The following is a 25,784-nucleotide window of genomic DNA, read 5'->3' as shown; positions in this document are numbered from 1 at the left end:
GTGAATATTGGGACTGACTTCTTGAGTATGTTACAGTGTTTGAGGGCAGAATTCCTTTTGTGTGTTTCAGGTTGTCAAAACTGGTGGAACTCCAAAAGTTCCTGACTGTTTTCAGAGGACTCCTAAAAAGCTCTGTATACCTGAAAAAACAGAAATCTTAGCAGTGAATGTAGACTCCAAAGGTAAAGATTATAACTATTTTGTTTAGCATACTATGTATCATATTAATACTGGTACAATAAATGGGAATAGGATAAATGGTCCCACGTTTGTAATATTATGGAAAAAACGTATCTGAATTGATTCACAAATGTGGTCAGAGAAACCAGAATTTGGTAAATACTTACAGGAGGTTAATAAAGATTTATCACAGTTTTTCTTTCCACTATGTGTCTCTGAAGGTGTGCATGCTGTTTTGAAGACTGGAAACTGGGTACGGTACTGTATCTTTGATCTTGCTACAGGAAAAGCTGAACAGGAAAATAATTTTCCTACAAGCAGCATTGCTTTCCTTGGTCAGAATGAGAGGAATGTAGCCATTTTCACTGCTGGACAGGTAGGAGGCTCATTTTTGCTTTTCAAAATGAGATGACACACTGGCATTTCTGTGAAGCTTAGGATTTGTCTCTGGTTTGCTTGATAGTAAACTTTTGAATAATTTAGAATATTCACATTCTAATACAAGGGTTTTTTTTTTTTTAAATCATTAATACTAACATCCAGTTTTGAAATAATTATATTATAAATTCATTTTTGATTGGGAGCCAAACTTCTATTTTTCCCTTTATTTTAGGAATCTCCTATTATTCTTAGAGATGGAAATGGTACTATCTACCCAATGGCCAAAGATTGCATGGGAGGAATAAGGGATCCTGATTGGCTTGATCTTCCACCTATTAGTAGCCTTGGAATGGGCGTGCATTCTTTAATAAATCTTCCTGCCAATTCAACAATCAAAAAGAAAGCTGCTATTATCATCATGGCTGTAGAGGTAACTTTTGAAACTACTTGGCATTTTAATTCAGAGGCTCTAGCTAGATTCCAGGGAAACAATCTTAATAAATCATTCTTTGCCTCTTTCTGTCCTACAGAAGTCATTGTTAGTTGTTGTTAGAACAATGGAGACAAATAAATTGGTGATTGTGGTATAATTTTATTTGAGAAAGGCATGCACAATGTTGAGGGAACATAGAGGGGAGGGATAGAAATCAGATTATGACTTCAAGGGAGGCTTCCTTGAAGAAGTGACACAGGGGCAAAGCTTTGCTTATATAGAGGTAAAGATGGGAGGTGTTACCCAAGGCCAAGAGCAATCTTTGGAGATCTCATTAATATTTTGGGCGAACATGTGTATTATTTCGATATAACAACAAGGCAGAGATGATATTGGTCACTGAGTAGTAACTGAGAAGGCTGGAGAGAGGCACTAGGGTACCTTGTGTGCTAACCAAGGGGCCAGAAGTTTTCCGTGTTGTAGCAGGAGAAATTTAAATTGATATAAAACATAAATGGGTTTTTAAGAAAGATTAGTGATAGCCAGGCAACTCAACAGGCTGAGTCACAAGTTTGAAGCCAGCTTGGGCAAGACCTTGTGTTGAAATGAAGAAACTGGGGTTGTGCGCTGGGGATGTAGTTTATTGGTAGACTGCTTTCCCCACATGCATAAAGCCCTGGATTTCCCCCCCCCCCCCCAGAAAGGGAGGGAGTGAGGGAAGGAATGTGTGCTTGGTAGTGAGGGCAGCAAACGGCAGGTTTTGGGGGAGAATTTGATGAAGAACAGAAGTTTAGATATCACTTTAAATGATAATAAAGTAATTCAGGTTAGAAACAAGTGAACTTGAACTCTTGGAAATGAGGAAGAGGGGATGGATTTGAGAGAGATCTTAAGGAAGTAGAAGCTACAGAGCTTGGTTACTGGATATCAGCAGTAAATAAAAGAAGGTGTTTTACATTTCTGATTTGGGTGTGTTTTAGAGAGGAAATATTATAGGAGGAGAAATGCCAGTGGAGTAAAGGAAGAGGATGAGTTTAGTTTTCAACGTGTTGTGCTCGAGTATTTGTTAGATATGAATTTGGAGGCAGTATCACTGGAAGGTATTGCTGTAATTTTAACTGAGGTTGACTTAGATTTTAAAAGGACTCGGCCTCTGCTAAAAGTAGTAGGGTAAAGAGTTGCAATAGGGAAACAAGTTAGGAAGCCATTAAAATAACCCAGGTGGGAGATGATGGTGATTTGCTTAGGAGACAGCTATTAATGATAATGACTCAATTCTAGATATGTTGGGGGTCAAAGTGAGGAAACAAATGGTTTTGGAAGTAACAAAAAAGTTGCCATTTATTAAGATGAAGACTGTAGAGGTGAAATAGGTTCAGGAGTTGTGGGATATCACCAGGATTTTGGCTTTAGACCTGTGAAGTTGAGAACATATATCAGATATCCAGGAAGAGATGGTGAGTGGAAAGATGTATAAATCTGAAGTCCAGAAAAGACAGGACCTAAGTGGAGAAATGTACCTGGGTGTTGTTGATTAAAGCAATTATCCTGAATAGCTCATCAAGGTCATGGAGAAAAGTTCAAGGACTAAGCCATGGTAATAGCCCTAGCATTTAAATGCGTAGGTGATAAAAGAGAATCAGCATAGAAGACTGGGGAGGAATATCCATAAGGGTTGGGGGCAAATTAGAGTGAGTGGTATCCTGGAGGCCAAATGAAGAGCTTATGTCAGCAGAATGCAGCAATCAATTATCTTCAAATCTCAGGAGAAGTGAGTACTGGTTCTTCACTATTGGATTTTGACTCCATGTAGGTCATTGTTGATAGTGGGGATGAAAGTCTGATTAGAGTGAACTAAGGAGAAAATGGGACGTGACAAACTGGAGACTGATAATCTGAGATTTTCTGTAAAGGATGAAAATAGAGTTTAATAGGGGAACTTATTCACCCCTTATTAGGTTAGAGGTGATAAGCAAACTTTTGCAACTGCATGTAAAACAGACTGAATCGTGCTCCTAAAAGCTACCTGTAAGCTTTTGTTTAGAGACATACACTCATATTCTTAGTTTAGCTTTGATAGTAACCTACTAGACTAATGGTTCCAAACTGTAGTGTCCCAAGAAATAGCCTTCATACTTTAAAATTCTCATTTGGTTGCCTAAAAAGTCAGAGGATTTGTATTAAAGTCCAGATTTGTAGTCATTCTTTAAAAATCAGATGTTCTGATAAGATTGAGTTCCATAACCTATATCATGTGAACAGTATACTGCCCTTTTTAGAGCCTACTACCAATGATCTCTCCAATTCATTGTGGTCCCCGTGACCTACAAGTTTATTGCTGAGTCTGTTAGTTGCCATTTATTATATAGATTGTGTGATCTTTTTTTATACACAGCCTCCTTTACTCATTTATATTACTTTAAATGTAGGCATTTGATTCTATGACCTCTGCACTTTGTCAGCATCTCCACCGGGGGCAGAGATAAAATGTGTGATCATTACCATGGTAGGGATAAAGTCATTATTTATCTTTTATCTTAATGACTAAGGCTTGGCACACAGTAGACCCGAAGAAATGTTTACTGAACTCCCGGTGCTCTTTGCTATAAGTTGACAAAATATTATACAGTGATAATAGAATGAATTTTTTTGCTTGCAACCCAGCTAAGTGTGGTATTGATAGTCTCAGTGTGATAGTCCATATACAGTCCAACAGGTTGGAAATGAGCTTCCTGTAGAGAAAAGGACTGGCTGGCTGCTTGAAAATAGTCTATCTCACAGTAGAGTGCAACAGAATAGCTTGATTTTAGTTGCCTTTGAAAGCATTTTGCTTTTTTGCCCTTTGGAGAGACTTTGATATGTTCTCTCATTTTATTGACTGCACATAAGTTTCCTTTTTCTTGGGCAAGTTTAATGTTCTGTGACCCACCTCATGAACTGAAGCTTGCTGTGCATGGGTTTCCTCAGGGCTACAGTTAAGTCCAGTCAAAACATCTCTTGTGGTAGGTATTGAAAATAGGGTATTTTCTTATGTGAATAAGACCTTCTTCTTCATAAGATGGTGGGAAGGAGAGTTTATATGGCAGTTTTTTAGGAGGTAGCAAGTACATTTAAAACTCATGCCTGATTCATGCTGCTTGTTAGATAGTTAATGACATGTTCTATACACACGTTATCAGTAGTACTACTGTGTCTTTGGTAATTACATTAGTTGTCACCTTTGGAAATTATACCTATCATGATTCCTGGGGAGTTAAAGGTTTTATATTCATTTATGCATTGTATATGGCTGCTTTTCTGTTACAACTGCAAAGTTGAGTTAGTTGTGAAAACTGAAAATATTTACTGGTGTTCTACAGCAGATTTTCCACTGCCTTTTTTTTAATTGTTTGTTCTGTTTAGCTACACATGACTGCAGAATGCATTCTGATTCATTGTATACAAATGGAGTACAACTTCTAATTTCTCTGGTTGTATGTGATGTAGAGTCACACCATTCGTGTAATCATGTGTACATAGGGTAATGATGTTTGTCTCATTCTATTTCTGGCAATTGTATATTCTGCTTACAGGGTGCTCCTAAGTTCAACACCTTTTGTTAGGCCACTTGCAGTTGTCTCTACTTATTCAAAGATCTGATTATTGTGTAGGCTATAAGACATTTTCATATACATATATACAGTATGCAATTCTAATTCACTGATGTTTTTCACCCTAATTTGTCTGAGTACAGAAACAGACCTTAATGCAACATATTCTTCGCTGTGACTATGAGGCCTGTCGACAGTATCTCATGAATCTTGAGCAAGCTGTTGTTTTAGAACCAAATCTTCAGATGTTACAGACATTCATCAGCCACAGATGTGATGGAAATCGGAATATTTTGCATGCATGTGTATCGGTTTGCTTTCCAACCAGTAACAAGGAAACGAAAGAGGAAGAGGGTAAGATTGAGCACTGTACAAGTTTTTAAAAGAATTTTAGGTAATTTGGAAAATGTGACTAAAGAATTTGCATGTATTTTTACTTTCTTTTGTAAATCTTGGAAGTTTTGACTTTCTCAGAAGGTAAAAATCCCTGTGTTCTTGTTAGGATGGGTATGTAGTATCAGCAAAAACAAATTTTCATCAATGTGTTTTTATTGTCTTAAGATTTTTTGTGATAATATACAAGCTGAATACATAGTAGTAAATGAGTTTTGTTTTTATAATCGTAGATGAATTATTATGTTAAGGGAATTATTTCGCATGTTAAATCAAATTATTTTGATGCAACTTTTATCCCAATATTTAGAATACAGAGGGGAAGATCATCTTAATGAGTTGTTAGATATGTTTGGAAAGTAAATAAGTTTTTTTTTTTTTTTTTTTTTTTTTGCCATGACTGTATTTGGCTATATGGAAGGAAAAACTGATAACCTCAAGTACAATTACATAGTTCACAATGTTTCTCTCTCTCTCTTTTTTTTTTTTTGTTACTGGGGATTAAACCTCAGGGGCATTTGACCACTTAGCCACATCCCCAGCCCTGTTTTGTATTTCATTTAGAAATGGGTTTCATTGAGTTGTTTAGTGCCTTGTTTTTGCTGAGGCCGGCTTTGAACTTGGATCCTTCGGCCTTACCCTCCTGAGCCGCTGGGATTACAGGCATATGCCACTGTGCCCTGCTGTTTCTCCTTATTTTGAATTCTGATAATGATATTCTGGTGGCTACATTTTTGAATAGTGGTTTGCTGGTTTCTAACCTTTATATTGTTATTGAAATTAATAGAGGATTATAAGCAGTATGTAAATCAAGGAGATATTGATAAGTGGGTCCTTTTCTTCCTTGGTAGTGAAAACTAAATTTAAGACTACTTAATGACCTATTTTTGATCTGTGGGACTTGAGAAGTAAGGCAGCATAAATAAATCATGTATTAAAGATTGTAGTTCAGTCTCTCCCAAGTGCTTATTACTTTAAAGGGGAGGTCATTGATTATCTCGTATGTAAAATGGAGCACCAGCATGCCTAGCAATTATCGTTTAGTGCTCTATACATACTTAATATCAATTATTTTTGAAGTTTAAATTGATCCTAATTTTTTCTTTTATGTTTCAGAAGCAGAACGCTCTGAAAGAAATACATTTGCAGAAAGACTTTCCGCTGTTGAGGCCATTGCAAATGCAATATCAGTTGTTTCAAGTAATGGCCCAGGTAATCGGGCTGGATCATCAAGTAGTCGAAGGTAATGTGATTTTTACAAGGAAAGTTTAATTGGAGGAAAAAAAAGTCCAAGTACAGAAAGCCAGTGTATCTCTTATCTATCGTATGCATGAATTGGTGGGTCCTTTTTCGTTTTGTTTTTGGTTCCTCCTAATAACACCCTGGGAAAAATATCTAATAACTAATTAGAGTTTAAGTGTAGAATAATAGGATTCTGACATTCCATAATTTGGAGATAATTTAAATAAGTAGTTCAAACTTGAATCTTTGAATTTGTACTGAATTCATCATTCTTCCTTCCTAGAAAGGTATTTCCTTTAGTTGGAGATGAAGTAATATAGTATTTTAAAGAGCCTCAATCTTTTAATTTTCAGACTGCTAATATAAAGGTCAGTTTCTCAGATGTCTTAATGATCTGGGAAGAAATGAAAGGTTGGTGTGTATGATAAATATTTGTTCATTATTTAAATTTTCAGGTTTTCTGGGTTATGAGATGGACCAGTCTTTATAACATTAAACATTGCTAGTATTTGACTAGATGATGAATATAAACTATTCAGGGTATAGTTTTCTTTCTAGAGGAAAAAAACACATTTATTCTAGATATGAGAGCCAGAGTTCTTGGTTACTGACAGATTATTAATGGAAGCACTGCTTACTGTGTGGTAATGTGATAGGTTGTAAAGTCTACTTAAAATGAAGACTCTCCTTGCCTATTTTCTGTTCCATATTCATCTTTCCCTCTAAAAAATGGTTATTAAATTGGCACCAGGAAGACTAACAAGTTGATAGCTTCCTGAGTTCAAAAACATCTGGAAAAGAGATTTGTCAAAAACTATTTGTGGGTAACCAAATTATAACTTAAAAACAGTACAAAAAGATGTAGACAACACAGAATGGAAATTATCGCCAGCTTATTTATCTAGGACTACACTAGGCAGACAAAGTGTTTGGTCTAAAATGGAAAGCAACTTAAATTCTTCATGAAGAAATTAGTCTCTGAATTATTTCAGGTATTTCATTTCCTCAGGGAAATTACAGGTGCAAATCAAGTTGGACTCTGATATGGTTGGTCCAATGCCAGTGCTGCCATCTTTTTTTTTCATGTAAGGATTATTTTGAAGGCAAAGACTAAAAGGAGCTTCAAGAGTGGGTGATGTGTTGCTCACAGAAATAGTTTGCAGAGTAAGCTCCTTTGAGGAATTTGCCGAAGATTTCACTGCAGTGCTCTTAACCAGTTCAAACTCAGGGCTGCCGATTGAACAGATGAAAGCACAGGAGTCTTATTATCTACGCCGGGCAGTAGGAAGTCCACAGACTCTGCTTCATTGAAGTGAAACCCTCCTCTAGCCTACAATGGATTTTCTAGGCGATGCCCCTTGATGAGTATGCAGGCTGGGATTCATGAGCTGTAAGCTCAAAACTGATGCAATTTCACTATTGAATGGAGTACTGTTAAATGCCTTCAGATGATGATTTGACTCAGAAGTTTTATTATGTGACTCAATAGTTCCTGAGTACAAAGGGCAGATTTAGTGGAAAGCTTGATTGATGCATCTGATTGCAGGTGTATGTACTCTAGAGATTGTTAATCTGGAAGACACATGACCTTCGCTTTTTTGTCACAGTGTTATGTTTGAACATGACTGGATTCTAAGGCTTCTGTAGCATGGATATAACGTGCTTACAAAGAGGAAATTACATCATCCTTGAATTCTTCCATATTGTCAGAAAATACGATGACTCCAGGCAAGCCTATACGAAGAAATGTCAAAACTCTGAATCTTAGCAGCCAAGGTGGTATCTCCTCAGTATTGTCCTCAGCCACTGAGGATTCAGGTGAATCTTCATGAATTGTGTACAACATCTTGAAGAATAATTTTCTTTTTTGTTTTTTGTTTTTTATTTTTTAAGAATCTATATGAGGAGCTGGGCATTGTACTTAAAAATGTTCCCAAGACCCAATGAAGAAAAAAGAGGTTAAGGACAATTTTAAAAAATGACAAGGAATGACCCCCTCATTTAATATTGAATTGACTACATCACAACACAAAGTTGGGAGTTTGCAAGTTCAAGATGAGACTATGGTCTCAATTTATCTTCATTTATTTTTAATCTACTCTAAGATAGAGGTTGGAGAATAGCCCACATAAGATTTTTTGGCCTGTGCAATGTTAAAATTTTCTTTTTCTTTAATTTGAATGCCTTTAGATAGCAGTGTATGCCTCTAGTTGCTACCACTCCCCATTTCTTAAACCTGCCTGCCCTTTACTCATTTATATTTTACCTTTCTGACCTATAGGGATTTCATTTCATTTGTGACCCAGGTCTAAGCACTTCTTGATAAGCCCAAAACTGGATTTATTTTCAGGTTATATGCAGTGCCTCCCAATTATACTGATTTTTTTTTCCCCTTGTGCTTTGAAGTACAACATGTAGAGATACTAAGTGTCTGTATCGGAGCTTACAACTTAAGTTGTATAGGAGCATCACACTGAACAGTCACTATGTTGTGTGCTGTTACTGTAAGGAGCCGGCCTTTTTTCTCTGGGTGATAACTTTGGGCAGGGAAGTGACCTTGACTGAAACTCCTGTATCCTGCTCCCCTCTGTATTATAAAAACTCTAACTCAAATTTCTAAATTGGGAAAAATATACTGATATAATAAAAGAATGTACTATAGGTATTTTATAATAGTGACTATTATAAAGCTAATAGATTATTGAGACAATAAATTTATTTTGCAAGATCTTACAGAGTGTTCTATTTCAAAAAGTACACCATAAATAAGCTTTATAAAACAAAATAGACATGTTCCTGAAAGTAGCCACTAAAAATTTATGTGAATGCTTTTTAAAAAATAAATTTCCTTATAAAATTGAAAATGTGTTGATATGGGAAAACACATTTACCCTCAGATTAAGTAGTTATTACAATTAGAAATCCAAAAATATCTCTTAAAATTACTTATTTGTAGATGTATTATGCTTGCTACTAGTAAGTTGTCAGGTCTTTTACATCAGAACTGTTACGTCTTTGGGATTAGGTCTGCATGGGGAGGATTGAAGTCCCTTATGTACTGTCTTGCCCTCAAAGTTTCGTTTTTACTCTTTATTAAGAAGCTCTAAAATTGTGGCCAAGCAAGGGATTTGTACTCTCTCTTAATTGCTGTCAGTCCTAAATGTGTTAATTTTGTAGCTTCTGTAAGCTTTTATTCAGAGGTTAAGTACAGATTTTTGAGTAGGCAGTCACCCGTTCCCCAATGAGGTCTGCGTTTGTGATTATTTCTTTTTTCTTTTTAGTGATGTGCACACCTGTACAGTTTATTTTTTTTTTTTTATAGCAGGAGAAAAAAAAAATCACACCCATACATTAACAACATATTTTACAAACTCTAGTTTCATTCATTAAATCTTTGGGATATAAGTTGTACTGTTAAATTTTTTTTTTGTATGAAAGAATCTAAATTGGTCTTTGTTTTAAAACTACTCATTGTGTGAATATTAGTTTAATGCTTTTGCTATCAAAGAAAGGGGAGTTAGTAGGCTAACAATATTGGTTTTGTGCTAATCAGTATGTCTGCTGATGTCTATTATTAAACTTAATACTACCTACTGACTATAAACAGGGGACAGAAAAACTTTGTTTAATTCTTCATATTCTAATTGTATGAAAGATTATTTCTAATCTTATTTCACGGCAACTTTTGTTCCCTGTGCTTAAGTTTGTATGGGAGCGTAATATAATGGTTTTAGTGTTGAACTGGTTACTGGGATCCCCTAGTTTCATTTCTATCCCTTGCTGATTTTTCTGTGATTTCCAGAATTGGTATTTGTTCTTCACTTCCTTTGCTGGAGTGTTGACTTATAGAACATACTTTGATCTTCTCAGATAAGAAGTTTCTGGTACACCTTTTCATTTTGTTAGACGTGGTAGTGAGCTCTGATTTGTCCATGTTCTTCTAGTTTGAGATTACGGGAAATGATGAGACGTTCATTGAGAGCGGCTGGTTTGGGTAGACATGAGGCTGGAGCTTCATCCAGTGACCACCAGGATCCAGTTTCACCCCCTATAGCTCCCCTAGTTGGGTTCCTGACCCTCCTGCAATGGATCCTGGTAAGATCTCATATTTTATTTAGTTTTTAACAAGAGACAAGGTCATGAAAGAAAAAAATACTGAACATTTTAATGGAATATCTAGAAATTTGAAATAAAGTAGCAAGAGTATTTATAGTTATAAAATCTTGATTTAAGGGGTTTGTATTTTAAAATTTAAAATTCTAGAAACTTGTTAGGTACCACTCCTCTACTGAAATATTTATTTTTATACTGGTAAGAAGTTACATAGTCCCTTTATTGGTACATATCAAGATAAATGAATAATTTGTCTAGTGGATTCCTTCTTTTATAGTTTGGAAAAGAAGTTTCCACTTAAACTTCTGTCTGATCTCACCTTCGGCTTGCAGAGAAAAAGCCTTAAGGCCAGTTAAGAGAAATGTTAGGGATATGTTGCCTATAATGATATACATCCTGCTGTTCTGTTTACTGAAAGATGGTGACATTGATTTTATCCTGGCCCCCGCTGTGGGATCTCTTACCACAGCAGCGACTGGCAGTGCTCAAGGACCAAGCACCTCTACCATTCCAGGTAAGAATCAATTCTATTTGTCTGCCTCACCATTTGCAAGAAAAAAGAACACACTTTGGATATAGGATTCTATATAGTCACACTTTTTATCTCAAGGAGACTTTTCGTGACTGAAAAGCATCTAATTCTCTGAATTACTTTGAATATGTCAATGAAAATTATGGTGTGCATGTACTAAAATTAAGAATCAGTCGAGATTTGTAGACTAATGTGTTTCAAGTCTTTGTAATGAATGAATTTATTACTATTACTAGAATATTATTGTTTTTTAATATATGCCTGATGTATATTATAAAACATTTTTTTACTCTTTCACATTACTCTTGTTTTGGTACCAAATGGATATGCTTAATTACAGGTCCTTCCACAGAGCCATCTGTAGTAGAATCCAAGGATCGAAAAGCAAATGCTCATTTTATATTAAAATTGCTATGTGACAGTACAGTTCTGCAGCCCTATCTACGAGAACTTCTTTCTGCCAAGTAAGAGTTATTCATATTTTTCTTATGAAGATTTAGCGTATTGGCTTTTATTGTTGAAGTTGATCTTTTTGCAGTGTATAGATAGTTCATGTGAATTTAAAACAATTCATCAGAATTCAGCATTGTATTCCCTCTACACTGCTAAGCTCTCTTCCTGAACATTATATAATACACCTAAGTGGATACAAAACAAACCTTTACACTTAGCCTGATCATTGTGTCTTATTTCTGTGTTGAAAAGATCACAGAATAGTCTATTACTGAAAGAACATTAGTTGCTTTGTCATGCAGACTTATTTCTTTGAAATTCAAAATGAAAAATATTTTTGATATGATTTTTCTCATTTTAGGGATGCAAGGGAATGACCCCATTTATGTCAGCTGTAAGTGGCCGAGCTTATCCTGCTGCAATTACTATCTTAGAACAGCCCAGAAATTGCAAAAGGTAATTAATGTATTCAAAGCCTAAGTAAGTTGTTTTTCAATGAATAGTTTCTTTTGTACAAATAATATCATAATCATTCAAATCTTATTTTTGGTATATATAAATGATAATTGATGGAAACATCAAGATGATGATTCTGTTGTGTAAAACAATTCATGTGAATACTTTTCTTAAGTATATGGTATTTTCCAGCTTTCCATCAGAAAGCAGCGGGTATGGGCTGGGGTTGTAGCTCAGTGGTAGAGCACTTGCCTAGCTTGTGTTAGGTTCTGGTTTCAATTACCAGCCCCCCCCCCCCCCCCCACACACACACACACATACACACATAAAATAAAGGTTATCCACAACTAAAAAAATGTTTATTAAAAGCAGCTGGTATTCTTGACTTTTAACAATATTTCATAATGGATATCATAGAATCTTTTGAAAGATAAGATGGATTACTAGTAGAACTTTCCCATATTCAATAGATGGTATTGTTTAATGGATGGTGATAATAAAGTTGATAGAGATAATAGGAAGATGTCTTATTGTAGTACTTCTAACTTGGGATTCCTGCTTAACAGAATTCATTAAGGAATATCAATTCTGCTGTCCAGTATTTAAAATATTAGTTATCTTTTGAAAATACTGATAATAATTGAGATGTCTATGGTTTGCTAAATAGAGCTAAGACTGCAGCCTTAACTACCTGACACACTGCCAAGGAGCCAGATAACTAAAGTATAGTGTCATCATCATGTGTGGTTATAACATAATTTTGCTTTGCCTTTCTTTGCTTTAGGATTTGCTGGATTTCCATGCTTGTTGACTTTGTGCATCAATTTTTAGAAATTACTATATAGTTGTTTCTAATTTGTACTGCATATATGTTAAGGCTTTTCCATTTGAAGAACATACAGGTGACTATTATTAAGTCCTTTTCTGAGAGATAACTACTGTATTCTTGATTGTTTTAGATGAAGGATCCTCAAGTGAAAAGAGGAGGATGTATTATGGGAATGGTTTGTCCATCAGGTACCAACCCTGATGACTCTCCTTTATATGTCTTATGTTGTAATGATACCTGCAGTTTTACATGGACCGGGGCAGAGCACATAACCAGGTAAATTATTTTTCATTTGTCTGTACGTATACTATCTTTGGGCTTTCCTTTGTAAAACTAGAGTTACAGTTTTCGCTTTCAGATTATAACTGATATTTCTTTTTGCTGAGTTATAAAATTTTCCAAAGAAAATTTTTTGGGGGGAAAGAGTGCAGGGTTTGAAACATGGCAGACAACGTGGACCAGCAACAAACTACCAATACTGTAGAGGATCCCCGGGATCTCATCTGGTGAATTTACGTCAGGATGAGAAATGACCGGGAGCTTCAAGGCAGATTACATGCTTATGGTTCAACATTTAAATATGATCCTTGGCGATGTGGAAGAAACTGTGATTACTAAGAAATCGATGAAGAGACTTATGAAGAGATATATAAATCAGCCAAGTGGAGTATTCCAATGCTTTTTGTCAGGGGAGTTGGGGTCATGCTCGTGGCCCCTCCATTGGGAGTTGCCTGAAATCAAGAATTAATCCTGTGTAGGAAATAGACTTACCATTGCCTCTTTAAAATGTACAAGATCTTCAGAAGAGAAGCCTACACACATGTTGTTATTAAGAAATGGCCCAAGGATTCCTCCACCCCTGCAATGTGTTGATTTGTAAATAATTTACAACTTCAGCTCAACACATTTTTGTTTCTCCAGTCCTTCCAAGATGCCTACCTCTTTTTTAAGAGTTAGTTTCCTCCATTGTTGCAGAAAAGTCTTGAAGGTTTTTTTGTTTTTTTTTTTTTTTCTTTAAATTAAATTTGATGTTTGCTTTTGGATTTCTTTAAAAAAAGAAAGAAAGAATTTATTTTGATTTAATTCCTAAGTAAATGAAGCAAGAGCTGATTACTAAATTAAATATGGCACATTTTAAGAATTGAAAGTCTTCAATAGGTTCAATAATCTATCCACAAATCTTGATATAGATTTTTACAATTAAAATGCCTTTCTTGAGAGGATATAAATTATTTTTATCATAAGGGCAGTATTTGGTTTCATCTATATAATTTAAATTATTTAGTCACTATATTCTTCCATAACTTTTTAAATTTTATTCTGCTGTCACTGAGATTGAATTATTTTTTAAAATGCCAGAAATAATTACTATGATGATATATACACATAATTATTCTTTTAAAAGTATAATCCTTTAATTTTAGGATATTTTTGAGTGTCGAACTTGTGGTTTGCTGGAGTCACTGTGTTGTTGTACAGAATGTGCAAGGGTTTGTCATAAAGGTCATGATTGCAAGTAAGTACAATTCAGTTTTTTTTATATGTACTTTTAGTTGTGGATGGACCTTTATTTTATTCATATACTTATATGTGGTGGCTGAGAATCAAACACAGTGCTTCAACAGATGCTAGGCAAGTGCTTTACCACTGAATCCCAGTCTCGCCCCAGTACAATTCTAGTTTACATTTTACAGACTAGATTTGTATTGTTTATACATAATGTAATTATACTGCCATGTTTTTATTGATGCATAATTCAGAAAGCATGAGGTTTTTTTCATGTTTCCCTCAAGGTCAGTTTATGTATAAAATGTGGTTCTTGATTTGGAGTAAACGTGTGAAATGCTATTCCTATGTGATCCTACTTAAATATAAGTAGGCTTATATGGTAGGAATATGTGATCATACACTGATTAGGATCAAATTAATCTTTTCAGAAACATGTCTGCAGAATGATTTGTCTGTATTCTGCAAAGACAACTCCCCCACCACACTACTTTCCCCACCCCAACCCCATAGGGGCTACTAGAACAAAATTACTGTAGGCATTGAGTGAATCATGGTGAATAATTGGACTGTCCCTTATTTTACTTTTTAAACTGAATGTAGTAATCTTCCTTCCTAGCAACAGAGTTAGTCACCCCCACTGGTTTTATTAGACTTTTCATAGACCTAAGCAATAAAGTATCCTAGCACTAATATCTACAGTGTTATCAACAGAAACATCAGCCGTAAGTGGCTATGGATGTGTAGATGTTATAGGTAATAGAGAATTGGGTTATAAAAACCATCTATTATGTTTTAAAATAAGTAGCTCTGTAGGATGAGTGGAAATTTCTTATAGATTTTGCATGGATGCTTAGTTATAATATTTGCTAATATTCTTTCTTTTCCTTATTATTTTAAGCATCTAAAGATGATAACCTGTTGATTGTTTAACTTACTCACTATGCTGATGCTAGGATGGAAGTGAACAAGGTGATCCCTGTCCCGACAGCATTTGCAATCCTGTCAGATAGAGAACACATGTCAGAAATAGCTGCCTGTAAAGTCATTAGATACCTACAGGAGGATTACTTAAACTAGATTGGTTGTGCAGAATTAGGAAAGACATTAACAGAAATGACTTTACTTGAGTCATCAAAGAGTACCTCTTTCCAGGGGAATTTTGTATTGCTTTATAGAGTTCATACTATAAAAATGATCCTTCCTGTTGTATAAGCTTTAACAGTTAACACTTTACATTTAAAACTTAACAAGGGTTCTCTCCAGTTTCAGTGAATTGTGCTTCTGTGATGTCAGTATAGATCTTTCAAATAAAAAACTTCAGTACTTATACTTTTGGTGAATTCTTTCTAGACTCAAACGGACATCACCAACAGCTTATTGTGATTGTTGGGAGAAATGTAAATGTAAAACTCTAATCGCGGACAGAAATCTGCTCGTCTTGATCTACTTTATCGCCTGCTCACTGCTACTAATCTGGTCACTCTGCCAAACAGTAGGCAAGTGGATTTTTAGGACACACAATGAGTAAAATTGAAGGAGCTCAGCACAGGTTAGTAACCTTCCCCCACCTTACCACACTGTTCTGTTTTGCAGGGGAGAGCACCTTTTGCTGTTTTTGGTGCAGACTGTCGCCAGGCAAACAGTGGAACATTGCCAGTATAGGCCACCTCGAATCAGGGAGGATCGTAATCGAAAAACAGCTAGTCCTGAAGGTGAGTAAATGTAACACTGCTGATTTTTTTATGAAAAGTAGTTATGTTTTATTTTTATCTGCTTCTTTTCCTTTCTTTTTCCATTTGTTTTCTTTTTGTTTTCAGATTCAGATATGCCTGATCATGATTTAGAGCCTCCAAGATTTGCCCAGCTTGCATTGGAGCGTGTTCTACAGGACTGGAATGCCTTGAAATCTATGATTATGTTTGGGTCACAGGAGAATAAAGACCCGTATGTATTTGTTAAAACATTTTAGATTTGTGTATTTCCCATGTTAGTGTAGGTTATTACAGTGCATTTTGTCTCTCCTTCCCCCTCAAGTCTGAGTGCCAGCAGTAGGATAGGCCATCTGTTGCCAGAAGAGCAAGTATATCTCAATCAACAAAGTGGCACAATTCGACTAGACTGTTTCACTCATTGCCTTATAGTCAAGTGTACAGCAGATATTTTGGTAAGCTTTTTGAATGTTTATTACAGTACACAAAAGTATGTTTTTCTTACTTTACCTGTGATTTTACGAGTCAGTATTGATAGACCTCTGATTAAGTAGTACATTCAGGGGAATCAAATTTTGGGGTGATTTAAATAGTATTATGTAACAGCAGAAACTCCTTTCATTCTAAATAAAATCCTAAATGTGTTAAAAATCAGAATTAGAATGTGAATCACAAGACCCAGTGCTAATGAGGTTATGGTAAAGAAACATACTCAGGCATTGATGAGGTGGCATCCCACTGGGACCTCTATTTGGAAAACAACCTGTCAGTGTCAAGTGCAATAAAAATATTGCCCTGAAAAGTTGTCATAAGGAGCTGGGCACAGTGGTGCATGCCTGTAATCCCAGCTGCTTGGAAGTCTGAGATGGGACAATTGCAAATTTGAGGTTAACCTCAGCAACTTCCTGAGACCCTAACTCAAAATAAAAGGACTAGCGATATAGTTCAGTGGGAGGGTGCTCTTGTGTTCATTTCCCTGTGTCTTCCCCCAAGAACAGTGATAGGGAAACAGTACATGGATTTGGATTTCTCTATAGGTAATATCTATGTGATAAATCACACATAGCGATTAGAAAGTGATACTAGTTTAGGTGAGGGAGATGGGACTATGAATTTAGCATAAATATTTGAATCTGCTCTTTTGGTGAGTACCATATAGTGAGTGAAAAAGTTCTGATTTGATATATTGTTCTAAGTATTCGTTGATATATATCAAACTATGGAACAAAAATAAATCATACATTTGGGACCTGCTATTTATATATGTTCTACAGTGGTAGATGTGTTGCATAAACTAGTCATTGTGCAAATGTTTTGTTTAAATTTGTCTTGAAATTCTATTATGAAATAGTAACAGAAAAATGCTAGACTTTTTACTTAATGAATATTTAATATCTTATGAAATAACATTAATAAGAATAATTACAATTTTTTAAAGCTTTTAGATACTCTACTAGGTACATTAGTGAAAGAACTCCAAAACAAGTACACACCTGGACGCCGAGAAGAAAGCTATTGCTGTGACAATGAGGTTTCTACGTTCAGTTGCAAGAGTTTTTGTCATTCTTAGTGTGGAAATGGCCTCATCGAAAAAGAAAAAGTAAGTCATCCTTGTATATTTGAGCTTTTTTTGTCATTTTTTTTGCACAGGGCTCATAAAAGATTCCTTTATTCCCTTTTTGCTCTAGCAACTTTATTCCACAACCAATTGGAAAATGCAAGCGTGTATTCCAAGCACTGCTGCCTTATGCAGTGGAAGAATTGTGCAATGTTGCAGAGTCATTGATTGTTCCTGTCAGAATGGGGATTGCTCGCCCGACTGCACCATTTACTCTGGCCAGTACTAGCATAGATGCCATGCAAGGCAGTGAAGAACTATTTTCAGTAGAACCTTTGCCACCACGACCATCATCTGATCAGTCTAGCAGGTAAATTTCAACTAGTAAGAGATTCTGATTCTTTCTCTGGTGATGTCACGTTTGCCTCAGGAAAATGTTTGCAAAAGCACTTAGGTGGTACACATAATTATTTGTGTAGCAAATATTTTGCTTGGGAACATGTGAAAGCACTTTAAAAATGATACAGGTGAGCTAGACATGGTGGCACATGCCTCTAATCCCAGCTACTGAGGAGGCTAGGGCAGAATTATTGGAACTTCAAGGCCAGTCCGGGCAACTTGGCAAGACCCTTTCCCAAAATAAAAAATAAAAAGGATCAGGTTGTAGCTCCAGTGATAGAGTGTTTGCCTAGCCTGTGTGAGACCCTGGGTGCAATCCCAGTAGCACCAAGGAGGGAAAATAGGTAGGCAGGTACAGATGTATAGAAGTATAATACACATTATACTTCTAAGGTAATAGATGGGGTTACCCCTCTTACATGAGTTTTGTGTTGGAAGGGCAATTTTTATACTGGTAATAAAGCAGTCTGGTTAGAAAATGTACTTAAAACCTCTGTCCCCTGTGTTCTCCCTCCTCCCCCAAATAAACCTGCTAGAAGGCTAAAGTGAAAAAACTGCAACTTTGTATGTCCATGGGTTTGGGCAGGGGGCCATCTGGTTGTCATGCAATGTAAACAACTAGAATGTGGGAATTTTAGGTTTTTTCCCCTTCTTTTGTGTGGTACTGGGAATGGAGCCCAGGGCATTGTACATACTATGCAAGCACTCTACCACTAAACTGCAAACCCAGCAACTTAATGTATTTTTGGGGACAATTATATTACTTATGATGCTAAAAACAACTCAGCAATAAAAAATTCTAGTTATAGGATTATTATTAAATCTCATTTATCTTTTCCACTTGATAGTTTCTATCATTAGACTGTAAAGTTGTTACATTAGAATGTTTAGAAACTAAAACTTGATGGAATCCTTATTTAGCACAGTGTTTCTCAAACTTAACATGCATGAAATCACTTGGGGATCTTATTAAAATACAGGTGTTCACTCCAAGGTCTGTGTTAGAGCCTGAGATTTTGTATTTCTTATCAGTTCTCAGGTGATACCAGTGCTGCTGGTTTAGGGTCCATGCTTTTGAGTAGCAATACTCTTGAGATATTTGGCAAAATTAGTTTTCTCAAGTCTGATTTTATTACCTTGTGTATGTATATGATATTTTAATAAGGATTTCTAGGACTCTTCCCTTTCTGAGAATTAACTGTTTATGAGGATGGCCTGCTTTTGTATTTTGGACAGTTCTGAAGACTTTATCCCTCTGTTCCATCCAAGTTTATGTTGAGTGTTTGTGCCCACTCTTTTCCTTATTTCTCCATATGCCAGTTTATGTGTTCCTACTTTTATTATCCAGTTCTCCCTCTAATCTAAATCCAGCTTGTTTGAAAAAACTTTCCCATCATAACCTTGTCACTGCTAGTCTTCTAAGATTGGGCTAAAAACTGTTAAATGTCATTTACCTCATTATCAAATGGTTTTTCTAGTGAGATCTATCTGGACTCAAGTGTTATGCTACTGATCCTGAGTCTGACTCATCAATTACTTAAGTAGTATCACCTTGTGCAGTTTTGGTTCTCTCCCTTTGATTTTGTCCCAGAACATAAAATTGGTTATCACTCATCTCTAAACACTGCCCATTAGCTTCTTTACTGAGTTTCAAGTTTTATGTCATCTTGAACTTTTTCTTTCATTATTAAAGTATTATACACTCTTAAGCACTTTGTTTCATACCCCTTACTTGATTCTTGGCCCAGACTTTTAAAACTTTCCAGATGTCATCTGATAATTGAGATAGTGCTAATATTTTCTGTAGCTGTTGATATGATATTAGAAGCCCTTCATTCTAATGCAGTTTTAGCCATCTCTTCCCATCAGGGTGTTTTTGACCAAGTGTGTCTTAAGTAAAAGCACACTCTTGACCAGATGCTTGCAGTTCTTTTGCATGACTGTTACGTATCATCCATTGAATATAAAGTGTTGCAGGCAGTAGTTTTACTTTTTCTGTTATTCCCCTCCAACTCTTCAAAACTTAAGCTTCTTCTTTTTTTTTTAAAAAGATGGTATTGAGATCAAACCCCCAGGGCCTTACATATACTAGACAAGTGCTGTACCACTGAGCAACAGTCCCATCCCTCTTATGGTCTTATTAATTAATCTCTTTCTACTCTATCTCCATATCTGTTATTTAATAATCACTAAGTTACCAAGAATTTAGTATATACTAAGAACTTGATAAAGATCATACATAAGTTTATACATTGTAATTTTCCCAATAACACATTGATATCCACTCTCATTCTAAAAATTAGAATCTATTATGATTTCCTACTCTGGTGAGACCCCAGATTATTTCCTATGAAATCTATGGTTCCTTGCAACCCTTCAAGCCCAGGAGACATTGTAGATGCCTTTGGGGTAAACGGTGGCAGTGTTGCTCTCCAAGTTTATATGTATGATGGCTTTTCCTTTATCACCAGCATAGCCCTCCTTTCCTAATGTATTTTATGTTGCACATGTAGGCATTTGTGCCAAGAGGGGCTTCTTTTCACAGTTAGCCTGGCAAATTACTAGAAATACAAGTTCTCAAAAGTTGAACAGTGCTTTTTTGCACTAGTTATTAGGACTGTGGTCCTTCACTATGCCAGCAAGTCTCTGGTGGGGGAAAAAGGTGAAACTCCCATTTCTAAATGGGTAGTAGTGATTTGAGTATTGGCAGTATCACACATAGGAAGTGCAGAGCTTCTTTAAGTGATTACCTAGAGGGAACTATAGTTCTGCTGGCTGTTTTTCCTAAGATGTTATTTTAAGAAAAGAAAATACTTATTAGTTGTGGTTTCTTGCAGGTTGACTTTTATTTTTAATATTATGATCTCTTAGTGGTTAGAAATATTCTTTCATCTCTTATCCTCTCCTACTTCTTTGTAATTCACAGTCTCTGTTTTTACCACTAAAGTTCTTGTGTTAAACACCACATCAAAACTACTTGATTATTTGAAGACACAGTTGTGTCTCAGTTGGCTCTCAAATGTAACTGCTTTAATTCTTATTTCTCAGAGAACTGAGGTGAGGAAAGAACACTGATGGTGCAATAGCTTAAAATCTTTTAACTTTTTTAATTGAGTTTCTTAATCTCTAAGGTGTCATTATGGTTTTATTTAACGACTGTCTTCATATCTCTGGCCTGCATCTAAAGCTTTATTCTCTCCTTTCCTGTATAATGCAGGGATCTGTCTTTTGGCTATTTCCACATCAGGCTTTGAGGGAAGTGAAACTTTTCACCACCCCACTTTTAATTATTACTCTATTTTAAAGTCATAGTTTTAAATTGACATTTTTCCTGATACACATTAGAAAGTCAGTGGTTAATGCAAAATAGAAATTATGTCAAGTCTCTGAAAGAAGTGTTGTGAATGAATGTTGTCATGAGAGACTTTGGAAGCTGCCCACAGCCAGTGAAAAAGATTTTTCTTCATATAATTTTTCAGTGGGAAGGACTCACTCAAATGTCTATCAACATAGATTTAAAATGACTTACTCAAAAAGTAAAAGCAAACTACGAGATTTATAATTTAAATCTACAGTAAAATAACTTCTTTTGAGTTCATATTTTCTAATGTCCTGTAGATTAATTATTGTTGCAAGAATTTTCAAGTTAGACATAGAATAGCATTCTAGGAAGTGTCTCATGTGCTGTAAAATGAGCTAAACACTTAAGGAAAAGCACGAAAGTATGCGCAACCTGAGTGGCAGCAGCGCACTCATAACCTCCTGATTCCTTGCAGCTCCAGCCAGTCTCAATCATCTTACATCATCCGGAATCCACAGCAGAGGCGCATCAGCCAGTCCCAGCCTGTTAGGGGCAGAGATGAAGAACAGGATGATATTGTTTCAGCAGATGTGGAAGAGGTGGTTTTAATTGTTTTAATTGTGGTAGATGAAAAGCTTGTATTTGGTGGGGAGGATATCATAGTCACTTTCTGCATTTGCACTATATGCTTTTGCACTGTTTCCATTTGCATCTAGCCTATAGACTTGTATTATGTTTTCACTTGTTACATATTAAAATTATTTTAAGAATGCTTGATATACTGGATATTTGGAAATTGTGCACATAAACTATTTTTACCTATGGGTTAAGAGTTAAGATATTCTCACTGTTGAAAAAAAAATCAGTAGTTTTGTGCAATGTATTTGAAAGAGGGATATTCAATTTTATGATGATTGAGGTATATAAAAAACCCTCTTCCCCACCCCCAGAACAATTTTTATACTTTTAATTTTAGGGCTCTGCATAAACTTTGGGATATGTTGATAGGATTTTTGGTAACAAATTGTCGCTAGCAAAAAATTTTCAAAACTGCTTAGTATATAAGATATAACTCCCCATTGTTAGAGATCTTTGTATTTTAGTTTAATAGTTGCTGCAGAGGAGCACTGGTAGAGGTATAGGCTTATTATATACTTTCATTGTCTACAAATAAGATTCTGGATTTAGGTTGAGGTGGTGGAGGGTGTGGCTGGAGAAGAGGATCATCACGATGAACAGGAAGAACATGGGGAAGAAAATGCTGAGGCAGAGGGACAACATGATGAGCATGATGAAGATGGTATGCAGGTTATTTGAGAAATTATTCAGTATGAGTTAACCAGGTACCTTGAAGGGAGAGAAGAGTCCCATTTGTTGTGTAATTCTTCAACTTACTTTCTGAGTGATTCTGAAACATGTGTTCAAAATTTTAGGAGGTAGCTGTACAGATACATAAAATAATTATCCTCTTCTCCCTTTTTCTTTTGTTGTAAGAAACTTTCTCTTTTCTTAAAAGATTTAAAAATTAAAATAATTGTAGCCACATTTTGCAACATTGGAAATTAGAGAAAAAGCAAAACTAATCACCCATAATCTCACAGGGCTGTTAACAGTTTTAACTTTCAGTCCTCCCTTGTACTGCCCTGTTCTCCGTGCATGGTTTTAAGATTATAAATGTAATTTTTGTGACTTTCCTTTTTCACCTAAGATAATCAAACAGCACATTTTTAAAATTTATAGTTTTTATATATTTTGATTTATTACTGTGATATATAAAGAATGGGCATTTTAAACTTTTGAAAGCCTAATATGTAAAGCAGATGAAAATGGAGCAAGTGAATCTAATTTACTGCTTGGTGTCCCCCAATACTTTTCTGCAGAATCTAAGACTCTGCAGGAGAGATTTTTGAATTGCTGTGTAACAGTCCACTAACCACCATGATTTCCCTGATCGTTTTTCTAATGGTGAATAGTCAATTATTCTTAGTGTAGTAATTATCCCTTCTGGATGGTCCCCCCCTTTACCTCTCTGCACCCCCCCATGAGTTTTTAGTTCCCACTCTTATATTGTAGCTTATCAAATCCTGTCTTGATCCATAGTGATTTTTGGGCTTTTCTTCTTAGTATTATTTAATTATATTTTCTAGGGAGCGACATGGAGCTGGATTTGTTAGCAGCAGCTGAAACAGAAAGTGACAGTGAAAGTAACCACAGCAACCAAGATAATGCCAGTGGGCGCAGAAGTGTTGTCACTGCAGCAACTGCTGGCTCAGAAGCAGGTATGTTGCCTTACTTGGCAATGTATATTCAACATGAAATGGTTAATACTCAATATGATGTGTACAAGGGTGGTTAAAAGCTTTTTAAAATAACTTCATCTTTTTTCTCTGTAGATGTTGGAAGAAGAAGGTATTTAATGATTTCTCCCCAGCTTTTCTGGCTTTTAAATAATGGACTAATTTAAAAATTAATGTTAAAGAGTTCTTTCAGTGGTGGGTTTTGTGGACTATTGCATATAACCTGGCATTGTGCTTAATATGCATATTTTCCTGATTGAGGGGGTACATTGTAATTTTAATTATCACCAAACTCACAATATTTTGGTTTTAAAAATACAAAATTTAGGAGCGAGCAGTGTTCCTGCCTTTTTTTCTGAAGATGATTCTCAATCAAATGACTCAAGTGATTCTGATAGCAGCAGTAGTCAGAGTGACGACATAGAGCAGGAGACCTTTATGCTTGATGAACCTTTAGAAAGAACCACGAATAGCTCCCATGCCAATGGTGCTGCCCAAGCACCCCGTTCCATGCAGTGGGCTGTTCGTAACACCCAGCATCAGCGAGCAGCCAGCACAGCCCCGTCCAGTACATCCACACCTGCAGGCAAGTCTGAAAACTCAGTATTTCTAAGAGTTTAAGTAGTTCCCTAAATTATGCATGTTCATCTCAAAAACAGTTTTGTGGTAGGTTTTATTGTTCTGTTGAATTTCAAATATAAAAATTAGTTTATGTGGTTATAGCAAGGTATCTCAACCTTTGCACTATTTTTACCTTATTCTGGATAATTCTTTATTGTTGAGTGATATTAAAGGATATCTGAGTCCTATACCTAATAGCTTCCAGGAGCTACCCTCTCACCCCACTTTCCCCTTTTTCATCTCCCCCCAGTTGTGATAACCAAAAATGTTTGCAGACATTGCCAAATACCCCCTTTCGCCAGGAGAAGGGAAGCATAAAATCACCATTGGTTGAGAACATTATTTTAATTCTTGCTCTCCTTAACACTTCCCTCCTCAAATTAGTGTATGTTTGGGAAAAGGTTTTTGCTATTAGCAGTTGACCATTTAGATGTACATAAGTATATACAGTGCCAGAGCAACACAGTCAGCAACTGACATTTGCTCATTGTCCTTTTTCCTTATAGCAAGTTCCGCGGGTTTGATTTATATTGATCCTTCAAATTTACGCCGGAGTGGTACCATCAGTACAAGTGCTGCAGCTGCAGCAGCTGCTTTGGAAGCTAGCAATGCCAGCAGCTACTTAACATCTGCAAGCAGTTTAGCCAGGGCTTACAGCATTGTCATCCGACAAATCTCGGACTTGATGGGCCTTATTCCTAAGTATAATCACCTAGTATACTCTCAGATTCCAGCAGCTGTGAAATTGACTTACCAAGATGCAGTAAACTTACAGGTATGAAACTATTGAAAAGTTGCTCAAATTTTTTTGGCTGTCAATTATGAGAATTCCAGTATAATGGGAATTAATATCACAAATGTTTAAATGTTGACATACTACTACTACATCAAATTTAGCTCTATTTGGATAGTTTTAACTATTTTAGTTTGGTCTTCATAGAACTATGTAGAAGAAAAGCTTATTCCCACTTGGAACTGGATGGTCAGTATTATGGATTCTACTGAAGCTCAATTACGTTATGGTTCTGCATTAGCATCTGCTGGTGATCCGGGACATCCAAATCATCCTCTTCACGCTTCTCAGAATTCAGCGCGAAGGGAGAGGATGACTGCGCGAGAAGAGGCTAGTTTACGAACCCTTGAAGGCAGACGGTATGAAAATCTTCACATGTACTTGTGTGTTGACAGTCCTTACATCCTAGAAAGTTAGAGCTTTTTGATTGCTATTATTACATTTGACCCTACCATGAAGGAGAAGGTAAATACTTTACATTACTTTTAAAAAATTCATTGTGTAATTAAAGCAAAATAAGTTAATTAAAGTCTAAGTTACTTTTTAAAAGCCCATTTTTGTCAGGGTCTAGTACTAAAGGCTTCATTTTGAAGTTGTTGTCTCACAGCCTTGCCTTATTGTACCTAGACCTCCCCTCTACAAGGCATATATTCATGGAGAGACTTTTTTTTTGAATGTGAATGAACTTTGTACTTAGGGTAGGGAAAGTGTGCATAATTATCAAGGCTGCTTTTTAGATTCTTAACTCACATTTTTTCCTATCTTTCCTAGCCTGTTGAATCATTATTACAAATCTTTATATGTTTTTGTTAGGTTCATTGTATTCAATTATAATATGACCCTTTTCAGGACTAGGAATTAGGCCAAACATTGGACACAGGAGGAACAGCAGGGCCCTATGGTGCAAGCGCCTGTGCTTAAAGTCAAAGTCCAGGGGTTTGGTTAGGGTGGATCATAAAGTGAGGGAAAACCAGGGTCTAGGAGACTGTTTAGAA

General features: G+C 35.9%; 1 protein-coding gene and 1 pseudogene across 2 annotated transcripts in view; both read left to right on the top strand.

The window, feature by feature from the left end:
- Positions 1-25,784, top strand: part of LOC306643471 (E3 ubiquitin-protein ligase UBR5-like) — a 174,176-nt gene that overhangs the window by 119,128 nt on the left and 29,264 nt on the right. Inside the window, 31 exon segments of the mRNA XM_079109617.1 lie at positions 71-182; positions 402-556; positions 794-991; positions 4,728-4,938; positions 6,094-6,220; positions 10,164-10,273; positions 10,276-10,314; positions 10,751-10,846; positions 11,205-11,328; positions 11,679-11,683; positions 11,686-11,752; positions 11,754-11,773; positions 12,733-12,760; positions 12,762-12,868; positions 12,871-12,878; positions 14,027-14,118; positions 15,462-15,526; positions 15,529-15,609; positions 15,612-15,686; positions 15,689-15,823; positions 15,929-16,055; positions 16,146-16,275; positions 17,259-17,330; positions 17,332-17,420; positions 17,509-17,748; positions 21,554-21,677; positions 22,267-22,378; positions 23,226-23,357; positions 23,704-23,961; positions 24,503-24,771; positions 24,937-25,148. Coding sequence (XP_078965743.1) covers positions 71-182; positions 402-556; positions 794-991; positions 4,728-4,938; positions 6,094-6,220; positions 10,164-10,273; positions 10,276-10,314; positions 10,751-10,846; positions 11,205-11,328; positions 11,679-11,683; positions 11,686-11,752; positions 11,754-11,773; positions 12,733-12,760; positions 12,762-12,868; positions 12,871-12,878; positions 14,027-14,118; positions 15,462-15,526; positions 15,529-15,609; positions 15,612-15,686; positions 15,689-15,823; positions 15,929-16,055; positions 16,146-16,275; positions 17,259-17,330; positions 17,332-17,420; positions 17,509-17,748; positions 21,554-21,677; positions 22,267-22,378; positions 23,226-23,357; positions 23,704-23,961; positions 24,503-24,771; positions 24,937-25,148 — 3,620 coding nt within the window.
- Positions 12,878-13,766, top strand: LOC306643338 (U6 snRNA-associated Sm-like protein LSm3; annotated as a pseudogene). The gene has a single exon. The product of its transcript is annotated as a U6 snRNA-associated Sm-like protein LSm3 (transcript).

Source organism: Sciurus vulgaris (genome assembly GCF_902686455.1).
Source record: "Sciurus vulgaris genome assembly, chromosome: 1".
Classification (NCBI taxonomy): domain Eukaryota; kingdom Metazoa; phylum Chordata; class Mammalia; order Rodentia; family Sciuridae; genus Sciurus; species Sciurus vulgaris.
This window is presented reverse-complemented; position numbering and strand designations above follow the sequence as displayed.